Source organism: Ahaetulla prasina, chromosome 1, assembly GCF_028640845.1.
Source record: "Ahaetulla prasina isolate Xishuangbanna chromosome 1, ASM2864084v1, whole genome shotgun sequence".
NCBI classification, from domain to species: Eukaryota; Metazoa; Chordata; class Lepidosauria; order Squamata; family Colubridae; genus Ahaetulla; species Ahaetulla prasina.
In genome coordinates this window covers 351,462,279-351,476,281 of record NC_080539.1, presented here as the reverse complement: position 1 = coordinate 351,476,281, position 14,003 = coordinate 351,462,279, and the positions used below count along the sequence as shown (strand labels likewise).

Sequence of the window (14,003 nt, the reverse complement as noted above, 5' to 3'; positions counted from 1 at the left end):
CCATATTACTTTATTTTTGTATTTCCATTTGAACTATGAAATTAACCAGGATAAGCACTAAAGAGGATGTCACTTTTCCATGGAGAGAGACCCAAATTTCATTCAGATATTCTAGGGCAGCTTTCCCAACTTCATGGCATCTTGATTTCTTACCATCAAGAACCATCATAATCATGCTGGATGGAAATTATGAGAAATGCACTCCAAATTGTCTGGAGCACCATTTCTCAACTTTGGCCACTTGAAGATTGGGTGGACTTCAACTCCCAGAATTCCCTAGCCAGACTTGCCATCCATCTTCAAGTAGCCAAGGTTGAGAAATGCTGGCTTGGAGGAACTGAGTTAGGGAAGCATACCTGGAATTAGCATCTTGCTATGCTTCTTTTTGCTTCCCCATCCCCCACATGTTTTTCCATTTTCATATTCATTTCTTGCTACTTTTTCTCCCCATGAAAGATTTGGGGATTTTTAAAAAAAATTGGTTTCACTGTTGATAATTTGCACATTTTCCTTCCTTTGCTTTAATGCCATTTTTCTGATTGCCTTTTTTTTTTCTTCTGCTTCCTTTTCTTTTCTTCGCATTTGTCCTCTGCAGCCAGGCTATATAAGAGACTTGGTAAGTGACAGTAAACCTAAAATAAACAAGCATGAAGACTTTGCTGTTTTATTAATATAACCTTGTAGAGGTGCATATAAGAGACAAAGTATATCTTGAGCAATAAGTATTTTGGAGTAACATTGGGCCATAATGTTGTAAATAAGACATAATGGAATTATCTGGTTTCCTTGAACAATGTCTACTAATCTTTTCTTCTGGGACAGAAGTGTGTTATGTTTTTTTTTTTATGTGATGCACCTTTTGTTTTGTTGCCTTCTTGTCTCAAATTCTTTCTGTAACCTGGTATAAATTTCTTCACATATTGCATTATTAACTTATAGAAATCCTAGCGCAAGATGTGATAATGGGCATAAAATTATTAACTATATATAAGAGCTATCTGCCAAACAAATTCTGCTCAATTCAGAGGTAGCAAAATTCTAAATAATAACTGGTGGAGAACAGGTTTGCGGCTATTATATCCTTCTTTTGTGAATCATTTATACTAATCTGGTTGGTTGCTGCTCAGAACAGGATACTCAACTAGATAGAACTTTAGACTAATGGAAAGGGGCCACTTATTTTTATATTCTAGCTGAGCAATTCAATGAAAAACGGACAGTTCTAGTGCAACTATTTTAAGTTCAGAAGTCCTAAAAGGAGCTGACTATAATTTGCAGCCATTTCTATTTCTGCAGTACATTGCTTATATATCTCCCATGGTTTCTTCTCTGCTTTTACCATTTTTAATCTACATTAAATTTTAAAGTCTTAACCCAGGGGATGGAATCAATGAGAAATAAAGAAACAATCCATTTATAGATTTTTTAAAAATGATAAAAATCATCAGAGGAAGAGAAAAATTAACATTTTGAGGTTAGGAATCAAACATGTGCAGCCATAGTAGATTATCATATGGCATGCCCATCTATATCTTGCTTTTCGATAACCAGAGATGCAGATAGCAGGAGAGAATTAGAATAAGAAGAGCTCTAATTAGAGAAGATGAAGCCAACCTTTTCCTACTTGGATTCAAGAAGGCAGGAAACAGACAATGAGCAAACTTCAGATTCCTCAGGGTGGAAAGCCCAGATTTGAGCAAAGCATCCAGACCCAACTCCTGTAATAATTATTGCTGGAAAGGAAGTTTTTTGCCAGGTCATACTGTACTTGCCAGAAAGTTTTTGTTATTTTTTTGTAGGTGAGTGAAAACCTGTTCAGTGCATTATTAATTACCCTTTTGAATGAATGAAGGGTAGAATGAGGATAAAAATGGGAATTTTTTTTCTTCCTATGCATACTCACTGACCCATTTATCCATCTGTCAGAAGGAACATTTACTTCAAATGCATTTTGCATTTGTTTGGGAGCTGGCCTTTACATGGTTGGCTTTTTATGGATTAGGATAGAAAGGATAAAAAGGAATGTACAGGAGGAAGAATCAAAGACTGTTGGCATATGCTACATTTTCGATGAATTTAAGATCATGAGTTGCCTGATGCCTAATTTTCTTGGTTTGCACGATTAACCACATGCTAGATTACAATATCTTTGGCCATTTGTGATTCAGAGTATGATGCAAACACAGTTATAGGGAAAAAGAACAGCATACTGACTACATTTGCCAAAGGTTCCTGTTTGAATCCAGAAACACACATCTGCATGCACACAGTTATTTCTTCTGAATTCAAGTAAGGAGAAAATAATTTGTTTTCCTGATATTTTAAATAACCTTCAGGAAGCCAAGTCCTTGCATATGTGTTATAAAAAGGCGTGTGCGTGTGCTTGCTATAGGAAATACATTATCTTTTAACTACCCTGCCATTTTTGTAGTTCTAATTCGGCCAATAGCTGATCTTTGTAATTTTGTACTCTGGTATCTTTTGTACATTAAGGCCAATTCTTCATTAGAAGGAAGAGAAGCTGAATTTGCATAATCCCAGATAGTTCTCCATCCCATGAAACCTCTTCCTCCCATTTCCCATGATATATCGATATTACAGCTGTTCCTCTAAACATCCCATTTTTTAAAGGAACCTGAGATAAGCCCCAGTTTTAAGAAATGCACACAGAAGAAAATGTTCTCCAGTTAGTCTTAAACTGACAGTTATCCGAAGATAGAAAAGGTGTTTCACAAGTTAAAGTTAGTGGAGTAGAGGGACCGAATAGTATTTTGTCTCTCTCTTGGTATGCTCTCCCTTCATTCTGCCTCCCTTTCCATCCTTTATAAATTGTATCTGAAATTCAGATCAGTTGCCTCAAGTATTTCTGTTTCACCCTTACAGATCACTGCCCGGATTTTAGAGGCTCATCAGAATGTCGCTCAGATGAGCCTCATTGAAGCCAAAATGAGGTTTATTCAAGCTTGGCAGTCCTTACCAGAGTTTGGCATTACACACTTTATCGCAAGGTCTGTGGCTCCATAAATGTCCAGCCAAAATTCCATGTGTCGATGTTTGCGCTATCATTTTTTTTGTGTGGGCAGTTACTAAAGGCTGAGATTCAATAGTGGGTTTCAATTTCGCTTACTACCAGTTCACTCGTGGGCATGCGCAACGCTTTTGCGCATGCACAGAGATGTCTGGGTGGGCAGAGCCTCCTGCCACTGCCGCTACCGGTTCGCCCAATCCAGGGCGAACTGGTAGCAACCCACCACTGCTGAGATTCCTTGGGTCAAGACAGCTAACCCAAGTATCGAATTGGGTGCACAGCAGGGTTGAAATGTAAAATTTGTTACTACCGGTTCTGTGGTTGCGGCTTGGCGGGGGTAATGTGACTGGGTGAGCATGGCCAACTTTTTTTTTACTTTTAAAAGCATTTTTTCTACAACCTCTTTAACTGAAGAGGTTGTAAAAATGCTTTTAAAAGCCTCTGATGATCAAGCAACTCAGGTGGGATCGCCAGAGGAGCCTTTTAAAAGCATTATTTTACGACCTCTTCGGCTGAAGAGGTTGTAGAAAAAATGCTTTTAAAGGGTTCTAGAGATCCCAGCTGAGTTGGCTGATCGCCACATGATCATCAGAGGCTTTTTTTTTTACTTCTAAAAGCATTTTTTAGCCCGAAGAAAAAATGCTTTTAAAAGTTAAAAAACAACAACAACCCTCTGATGATCGCTCAGCTCAGCTGGGCATGGGCAGGGGTGGGGGCAGGGATTTTTTCTTCCGGTTCTCCGAACCATCTGCCGCCATCGCTACCGGATCCGGCGATCCGGTCCCAACCGGAGCATTTCAACCCTGGTGCACAGGTATTGAATTTTGCACAGCAAGTAAAGGGCGCTTTACTACTCCAGTTTGAATGAAGGGGAAAATGTTACTTTTTATCTTCTTAAAAAAACTAAAAATAATTCATAAATGGTTTATTATAAGAATGACTAAAATAAAAAGTAATATAGTACATGATCTGAGTAATCTTATAGAGAGCCAATTTTCAAATGCAAATATGGTTTTCTGAGATAGCTGGTATATGTAAGATCTAAATTCAAAGGTTTAAAAATTCCACAAGTGTCTAACCATACAGGAGCTTACTTCTTACATCTTGGCCTGACAGAAAATATTTTAAAAAACAAAAATCTTGGTTTGACATACAATAAAGCAAGGATTCCTTAATATCTTTGTATGAGGCTGACTGATAAGTCATATTATCATTAATGCAGAAGCATGGTAGAACTAGTTGTGTAGAAGCTGAAAGCTTGCTTAAGGTCCTATTCCTATTACAGTCACGCAAGGCCATGTGAATGCACACATAAGGAAACGATGTCTCAGAAGACCAATTATTCTTGAATGCCTTATCATTTGGGGACTTGACTAAAACATTGCTGAAGATGTTCCTTGTAACATGCAAAAAATGCAGGTTCCAAGGTGGTAAGAAGGAAGAACTTATTGGAATTGCCTACAACCGGCTGATACGGATGGATGCCAGCACCAGTGATGCCATCAAGACATGGCGGTTCAGCAATATGAAACAGTGGAATGTGAATTGGGAAATCAAAATGGTAAGCAAGGGCTTTCCCACAAAGTTTTCTGGTCATGCTCAAATCTGAGATATTTCAGTTAACTGACATTTTTGGTTTAGGTTGTTTAAAGTTTGAGATAGTATTTCTGCCTTCAGGCTTTGGTGATGTCTTTACTTTTATTTCTTGGGTATTGTTCTTCTTTTCCTTCCTTCCTTCCTTCCTTCCTTCCTTCCTTCCTTCCTTCCTTCCTTCCTTCCTTTAAAAAAAAAGCCAAAACAACCTCTTCTCTATTGTGAAGCTGACTGTGGGCCTTTGTTTTGTTATGAAGAAAGAAATAGGAAGAAGAGCATAACATCCCAATCTTTCTCAACTCGCAAAAAGCAGGGTTGTGCTAAATCAAGAAAGATCTTCTTATATAACACTCTTAGATAACATTTTGGAAATCCAGAACGTGGTAGATAAAAGAATTCATGTGACCCGTTGAAACAGCACTTACTAACTGATCATCTGACCATTTAATCAGTTTGTGTTGAAGGATGTGGTGTTCCCTTGATAAGAAAGCTGAATAATGAAATAGAAGGCTGCTCAAAATCCTTCTAACTTGGTAATCATAAGAAAAGATATAGTCAGGTGAATTGCCTCTCAGAGAAATCAGTCCGATCCTATAATTTACAGTAACCTGTGGAATCCAGGAGGCTACGTTCAGCTATAGCAGGGATATCAAACTTGATTTCATTGAGGGCCTCATCAGGCTTGTTGGATGCAGGGGTAGAAAAGGGTGTGGCCAGGGTGGGCATGGCGAGCTCGACATCACTCGTGTAGGAGGCGTCTGTGGTGCCCCCAGTGCTCTGCTAGAGAAAACAGGCTCCCAAACTCCATTTTTGGCTGCAACAGCCTCCTGCAACCTTCTGCCAGCAAAAACGGAGCTCGGGAGGGCCACATGCTTCATTTTCATTGGCAGGGGCACCACGGGCCAGTCCTTCACTGTTTCCAGGACAGCCCTACGGGCCAGATCTAAGCAGCCCATGAGCCAGATCCAGCCCCTGGGCCTTGAGTTTGACACCCCTGAGCTATAACATAACGGTATTTAGCATTTCAAGTGTTGAACATACCATTTAACATATCTTACTAATCTAACATTATTAATTTTGTAAAACAGGAGCCTCAAAGAATTGGCTGGATTTAAAAGTCAGTTTCAAAGCAAGGATTTCCTTTTTGATTGTTAGGTTACATTGGCTGCAGTTTCCCCTGCGATTAAATCGCTCTGGTTATCAGAAAACAATAAGGTCCCTTTTTTCGCTTTACATCTCAATCTCCTGTGGACATGAACTTTCTTATGTAGCGGCACCCACACTTCACAATATGCCAAGCCATTCAAACTGGGTAGGCTTTGTTAGCCTACTTTCATTCATCGTTCAGTGCCATGATCTGATCTATATACAATGGACATGAATTAATGTTAACTGTAATTTCGTAGTTCAAATGTTTTGGCAAACGTTGATAGTTGCACACACCAACCCTCCTCTGTTCCTTCAGGATGGGCCAGGACACAAGCTACTCTGAGTTTATATTTATTGTAGCATATTTATTTTTATCTCCGTGTGACTTACTGAAAATATGGAAGCTTTATAAATCATTTGCTGGATTTCTTGCACTTCTAGGTGACTGTAGAATTTGCAGATGATGTCCGAGTTTCTTTCATCTGCACTGAAGTGGATTGCAAAGTGGTGCATGAGTTTATTGGTGGCTACATTTTCCTGTCGACACGTGCAAAAGATCAGAACGAAAGCTTAGATGAAGAGATGTTCTACAAGCTTACCAGCGGCTGGGTGTGAGTTGGATGAGACTGCCTGTTCTACTGACATAAACTAAATGGTGATATTAATATTTAACTCAAAAGCTGTTCTTGGAAATATGCTGCTTAATCAAATTAAGCTTGAAGTGTATCTTTTTTTTTAAATATGGAAACTTGCATTAGCAGATACATTTTTACCTGCGTGAAACAGCGCCTCCGTTAATCTGCTACGCAAAACCAAAACACAGCTCATGCCATGCCTAAGTTTGTGCCTCTTTCCCCTCTCAGCAAAATGAGGGGCTGATCAGGTTAATTTCTGACAAATGTAAGCTAACCAAATCATTTTTAAAACAAAATTAAAACTCTAAAGCCATTTAACTATTTAGATACCCAGGGCCTAATCTATATGAAGTGTATTTATCATGTTTAATGCATGTTTTATGAGATTTTATATATATTGTAATTATGTGTTCTTCCTTCCTATGTTTAAGGTAGAATTTTTGGAGTGCAATCCAGGAAGGTCTTTCTTTCTTTCTTTCTTTCTTTCTTTCTTTCTTTCTTTCTTTCTTTCTTCCTTCCTTCCTTCCTTCCTTCCTTCCTTCCTTCCTTCCTTCCTTCCTTCCTCCTGTCTTTCTCTTCCCTCTCTCTCCCCCCTCCCTCCTCTTCCCCATATATTTTAGTGGGGTTTGTGCCTGGGATCTCCTGTGCATCATGGTGCTTGGTGGACTGTGTCCCTTATGCCGTATGTTTTTTCACACTACATTAGCCTTTCTCATATTGCTGTTCCTCAGATGTTCTGTACCACAATTCCCAGAATTCCAAGTGTTCTGATTTGGGTATTGGGAGTTGATGTCTAGGTCATCTGGAAGCACCAACTTGAGATCTTGAGACATAATCAGGTCTGTTACAGGAGCCTGAAGGTTTTTTTTGTAAAAACTAGCCTGAGTGGCCTTGACAAATACTGGCAAATTTGGTTCTAAATGTATCTGTTTTCCCTTTGATAATCATTTCCGTGCTCTTTCCTGTCCTCTGTATTTTTTAACACTATATTGTATTACAAACACCTTTAGTATTCACCAGCATAGCCACTCTTTATCTAAGATGATATGCAAAATCTTTTCATAACAATATGAAGTAAAGGTCTATGAAGTATAAGAATTTTTGTTTTGTTTTATGTAACTAATGTAAAAAGAAAAACACAAATTTTATAAATGTGTACAGGTTTTTCTTTTAAAGCTAGCCTCACAAGCCAAAGTAGGAGGAATCGCAATAGTATCAAATATATTAGCCTTACAGTATATTTTTAATGTAAGTTAAGTTTCTGATTTTGTTACAGCTGTGCCACAAAACCCTTAACAACAATTTACTTTGTTGCCTGAGTCTGGGGAGGGGGGGTGTCTCACTTTAAGATTAATGCTAGCCTCCAGGGATCCCCCAACACTAAGGGATAAAATCAGTGTTGTCTTCAGTAGTCCAAGACATATGTACAAATGCATTGTATTTTAAATAAAGGTTGGATCTTTTATTTAACATTCAGTCTTTGTTTCAATTTTTTGTTGTAGCCAGTGAAAATTCACCAACACATTGTTCATATGAATTTAGCTGATGTATTGCAGCATGTGGAATGTAGAATTTAATGTGGCATTATAAAGATATTAATTTGTGTCCTAAAGCAGGGAAGGGTAAGAATTTGAGGTGAGGGTTGGAGGGCCGCATGTTCTCTATAGAAAGATCTAGAAGTCTCTGGAATTTCATAAGTATTGGGACGGTTGGACTATGAGACATATGCACATATTCATACAGGTAAACTGGGAGCAGAGAGACAATAACCTTGTTCCACTGGGGAACAATTTAACCAGGTAATGATAATCAGGATTACCATTTGTTCATTATGAATACTGATGAGCAGTCTGGATTCAGGAAAGAAATCCTTACCGTTTGTGAGAAAGTCCATTCTTTAATATATTTAAAATTAAATATATTCCATCGTCACTTTTAAAAAGGAAAGTCACATCGACCTTGACAAAATGCAAACTTGTTCTCCTTCCCATTCATTCCAAACCAAATTCAAATGGATTCAAGAGCCTTCTTTTCCTAATCCTGAAGAAGGAAAAACACGTTCTGGAAACTGCAAACCCTTTCCAGCAGATCAATCAGATTTTGCATTCCAGACAACATCCAGGAATAAATAACTAGAAAATATACAAAGAGACACACTCTTGTTTATCCATTTCACATAAAAATAGCTTCTGCTGCATTTCCTCTTATTAAAATCATAACCTTTTGGCCATAATAAGATTTCCTAGATTTAGTCAGTCATAAATGTTCCAAAGTCAATGGTAATTATATTTAGGAGATAAGTTGACCTGTTCTGCAAACCAGACTATAAATGTTTAGGGCTAAACATTGTCTCTGCAGCCTTGATTTGCAAGAGTAATGAAATCAAAGCGCTATGTTATAGAGATCAATTCTGCTGGAAGGATAATTACTTAATGATTTTTTTCCCGTGTGACATGATATGTAGATTACCAAACAAACAAGGTCTGACTCTTATTAAGTATAGTATAACAATAACTGAAAAATTACATGAAACTTTATCTTGGGGTGGTGGTGTATCATCCATTATATTCTTGCAAAAGTTCTGTCAGGAGAAGCATAATTATCGATTTCAGCCTAATTGGTTGTTTTAAAACAATTTAATGCCAGAATTTATTTATGGGGAGGGAGTTGAAAAGTGTAAGGTATATCTCCTTCATACAGAATTTTATGAGTAATGGGACTGCTGGAAGCTGCTGTCAGTGCCTTTTTTTGATTCTAAGCATATAATGATTGCTCAGATGATCGTGAATGACAAAACACACAAAAATGAAGTTCACCTTCAGTGCTTAGGTATGATTAAAAGAATTCTAAAATAGGGTTTTTCAGTCTCGGCAACTTTAAGTTGGGTGCTCTTCAACTCCCAGAATTGGATTTGGCAATGGGGAATACTGTTAATGTTTAATGTTGCTCAGCTTGAAAAAAATCACTGTTCTAAAATGATTTGACAAGATAACCAGTAACAGGGGAATCGACATGAAAAACAGGTTGCGTTCAGATGTTCTAGAATTCTCTATGTGAAAGCACCATGTCTGAGGTAAAAGTTTCATGAAACCATATCCATCCATTCTTCTTTTGAGTCTATTGCATGAAAATGGCACCCACCTCCAACAATTGTTTTCATTCCTGTATATCAGAGGTGCCAAACTCGCAGCCTGCAGGCCAGATGCATGATACCCTGGCCATGCCTACCCCCAGTTTAGCGAAGGGGGGGGAAGTCACAATGCGTCACCTGACGACAATGTGACGTCGCGAGTTTGACACCCATGCTGTATATGAAAGGAAAGCTAAATCAAGTCAGCCAGTCCTGTGAAGAACTGGTTTAATATTAAGGGCACCAATTATGCTTTCTTGCTTTCTTTGCAGCATGACATCTGCTTTCTTTAAAAGCTGAAATCTAGTTAGTAATAAATCATGATTAAGCCGATCCTGAATATAGCCAGTATTTATCTGAATTCCAGTCAAAGGAGGACATAAGCCGGAGGATGTACAGTTGTATTCACATCCTGCTTGTTAACTTCCAGGGGCATCTAGTTGACCACTGTGGGAAACAGGATATGCAACCAAATAAGCATTTGACCTGATTAAACAAAAACTTTCCTTCTGCCCTTCTAATCCCCAAAATTAGCACCGAAGCTAAGGACAGCCAACAGCTTTCTAAATATTGTGTCCCTTGTTACTATCGTTGGACTGGCTTAGGTTAAAAGTAAGGGATGGGAGGAGCTGTGGAGCACAACTTGAATGTTTGGTAGAAGAAACACATCTTAGTTTTCTAAAAGCAAATATGTGTGTGTTTGGAGTAGGAGATGAGGTAATCCTTTTCATGCATTCTTTACTGTCCACTGGAACCAAGATTATTATTTCTTAAAAATGCTGTCCTCCTTCCCATGGCCTTTGGCTGACCTGTTTTCCTTCTTGTATCTAATTCCCAGCATTGAGTTCAGCTGTTTCAACCACCTTCCTTTCTATGCTGTGCTGGTGTATTGCCTTGATCTTTGTGTAGGCTATCAACTCAGCAGTTTCCAATGAAATGGCTAGTTGAGTATTTAAGTGATGCGGCTAATCAAAGCAGGATAGTCCCTCACTGTGATCCCTATGTAAGAAACCACAGGCAGAGGTTGAAGAGACAACAACTAGGATAGGATCAAATACACACAGAGCCAGATGTTAAGGACATACAGCTTCACATAATACACCAGGCCAAAATGTGGTTGACTACTTTTTTGGCTCAGTATACATGCAAACCAAGGAACTGCCAGAGGACTGGAAAAGAGCTGATGTAGTTCCCATCTTCAAAAAAGGAAAAAAAACAGATCCAGGAAACTACAGACCTATCAGCCTGACCTCAATACCAGGGAAGATTCTGGAAAAGATAATCAAGCAACAAATCACCGAACACCTAGAAGCAAACAAAATAATAACCAAAAGCCAACATGGGTTTGTCAAAAACAGATCATGCCAGACTAATCTTATTGCATTCTTTGACAAACTGACAGAATTAGTGGACCAGAGGAATGCTGTCAATATAATTTACTTGGACTTCAGTAAAACATTTGATAAAGTAGACCATAACCTACTACTAGATAAAGTAGAAACATGTGGATTAGACAGCACCACCACCAGATGGATTCGTAACTGACCAACCGCACTCAACGTGTAGTCCTCAATGGAACTACATCCACATGGAGGGAAGTATGCAGTGGAGTACCCCAAGGCTCTGTTTTAGGCCCAGTACTCTTCAACATCTTCATCAATGACTTGGACGAGGGGATAGATGGGGAACTCATCAAATTTGCAGATGACACCAAGCTGGCAGGAATAGCCAACACTCCAGAAGATAGGCTCAAGATACAGAAAGATCTTGACAGACTTGAACATTGGGCGCTATCTAACAAAATGAAATTCAACAGTGAAAAAAGTAAGGTTCTACATTTAGGCCAAAAAAACAAAATGCACAGGTACCGTATATGTGGTACCTTGCTCAATAGTAGTACCTGTGAGAGGGATCTTGGAGTCCTAGTGGATAACCATTTAGATATGAGCCAGCAGTGCAGCAGCTGTTAAAAAGCCAACACAATTCTGGGCTGCATAAACAGAGGGATAGAATCAAGATCACGTGAAGTGTTAGTGCCACTTTATAATGCCTTGGTAAGGCCACACTTGGAATATTGCATTCAGTTTTGGTCGCCACGTTGTAAAAAGGATATTGAGACTCTAGAAAGAGTGCAGAGAAGACCGACGAAGATGATTAGGGGACTGGAGGCTAAAACATATGAAGAACGGTTGCAGGAACTCGGTATGCCTAGTTTAATGAAAAGAAGGACTAGGGGAGACATGATAGCAGTGTTCCAATATCTCAGGGGTTGCCACAAAGGAAAGGGAGTCAAGCTATTCTCCAAAGCACCTGAGGGTAGAACAAGAAGCAATGGGTGGAAACTAATCAAGGAGAGAAGCAACCTAGAACTAAGGAGAAATTTCCTGACAGTTAGAACAATTAATAAGTGGAACAACTTGCCTGCAGAAGTTGTAAATGCTCCAACACTGGAAATTTTTAAGAAAATGTTGGATAGCCATTTTTCTGAAATGGTGTAGGGTTTCCTGCCTGGGCAGGGGGTTGGACTAGAAGACCTCCAAGGTCCCTTCCAACTCTGATATTATTATTATTATTATTATTATTATTATTATTATTATTATTATTATTATTATTATTATTATTATTATTATTATTATTATTATTAAATTTCATTATGCTCAGAAAATAAGACTGGGTCTTAGATTTGCTCCAAAAGATGCATTAGGGCTTATTTTCTGGTTAGGTCTTATTATAGGGGAAATACGGTACTAAATGCATCTGTTCTGCCCCCCTCAACAACCCCCCAGAAGACACACGAGCTGACTGTATTTGCCAGCTATTTATTCTTGCTACAGATATCAGCTCTGGCAACGAACCTGCGATTGCCTGACAAGTCCTCCTTATCTCTTCAGTGCTACTGCAGGCTGGAGCAACCCAGAGTTCAGAAGTAAACAGAAGTCCAAAAAGCCAATTCCTGAGTCTTGCAATAAAGCAGCCAAAGTTTCCAAAAGTCAGTTTTTGTCCGTCACGGAGACCAAAGGCAGCTCCACCCACTTTTATACCCTGTGGGGTGTGGCTCCGTGACTCAGCACTCCCTGGGCTGGCCCCTTCCTTTCTTTCGCTGCGCATGCTTCACTCAGTGTTGCTGCCTTGCATCCAGCCACGATTGATCCTCCTCAGTTGGCTCTTGGGGTGTTGCCAGGGGGAAGGAGGGGTCAGGGGAAAGGGGCCATGTCAGCTCCTCCTCCTCCACCTGGCCTGCCTCTGGAATCGAGTGGAGCCAGAGAGTAAGTTTCTGCAGAGGGAAGCCCTGTCGGCTCTTCCCCCTCACTCTCCGAATCACTCTCTGAGAGGAGGCCCGGATCGGGGCCCGCAGACACAACAGCATCCATCTGGCTGACAATCGTAACTGGGGCTTAATTCTTGTTAATAAAAGTGGCTGATTTTGCCCCATACAGTGAACATTAATTAGCCAAATTTATTTAGTTTAGTGTGTATTACCCAGCTCACGGAGCTAATCTGTGGTTCAATATGTCAGGTGAATCCAGAAAACAGTTGAATAAATTATAGTTGTTAAACATGAGTAAATGTATTGTATGCTGGAATCCTCAGTTTATGAAGTATGTATCCTTCCATTTTGCTACAACCATTACCTGTGTGAACCCAATAACTGTGAGAAGGCATTCATCTGCAATTCAGTTTTGTACTGGTTCAATATTACCACTGCCTTTCCATCAGGCAAATAATGTAGCATAAGGAGTATGGTAACCTAATCAATGAACACTGGAATTACAATGGGGTGGATCTACTGATGCTCCAGGATTCCTAACTCATGATTTGAGAAACACTTTTATTAAAAAAGTGCACAAAATATTTCTGATTGCTGTGCATGGGGTTCGTGACTCCAGAATGGAGCCTTCTATAGCTCTAAAGCAGGGGTGTCAAATTCAAGTCCCGTGGGCCACATCCGGCCTGCAGAGTGCTTAGATCCTGCCCTCGGGGCCACCCTGGAAACAGCAAAAGACCAGCTGTGATGCCTCTGCCAGCAAAAATGGGTTCCTGCTCTTCGTTTGCAGCTGGGACGGCCTCCTGCAATCCTCCACCAGTGAATATGGAGCAAGGGAGGGCTGCATGCAGCTCTCTTGAGCTCCTTTTCCACTGGCAGAAGGTTGCAAGAGAGCATCTCAGCCAAAAATGGAAATCGGGCGCCCATTTTCACTGGCAAAGGCATTGCAGGCCACCACAGGTGCCCCGACATGAGTGACGTCAAGCTGGCCACACCCACCCTGGCCATGCCCACCCCAGCCCCCCACTCTCAAACACAACTCTGATGTGGCCCTCAATGAAATTGCATTTGACACCCCTGCTCTAAAGGTATAAGTAGTCAGGTGAAGCTGTAAAGAAGCACCCAAAATGTCAAGTAATTGGAATGGGAGAACATTTTTCCTCTTTTCTTAAAAGTAGAATCTAGCATCAACTACTGAAAATG

The 14,003-nt window shown here is 39.8% G+C and overlaps 1 protein-coding gene across 8 annotated transcripts in view; it reads left to right on the top strand.

Moving 5' to 3' along the window:
• Positions 1 to 7,643, top strand: part of FERMT2 (FERM domain containing kindlin 2) — a 76,998-nt gene extending 69,355 nt beyond the window's left edge. For 6 of the 8 annotated variants that reach the window (XM_058163084.1, XM_058163081.1, XM_058163087.1 and 3 more), the window contains 4 exons: positions 596 to 616; positions 2,884 to 3,008; positions 4,448 to 4,589; positions 6,212 to 7,643. In XM_058163084.1, the coding sequence (XP_058019067.1) occupies positions 596 to 616; positions 2,884 to 3,008; positions 4,448 to 4,589; positions 6,212 to 6,385 (462 nt within the window). In that variant the 3' untranslated portion in view covers positions 6,386 to 7,643. The remainder of the gene's footprint in view (positions 1 to 595; positions 617 to 2,883; positions 3,009 to 4,447; positions 4,590 to 6,211) is intronic. The other 2 variants (XM_058163086.1, XM_058163088.1) reach the window with 1 other exon arrangement.
• Positions 7,644 to 14,003: the final 6,360 nt, after the last annotated feature.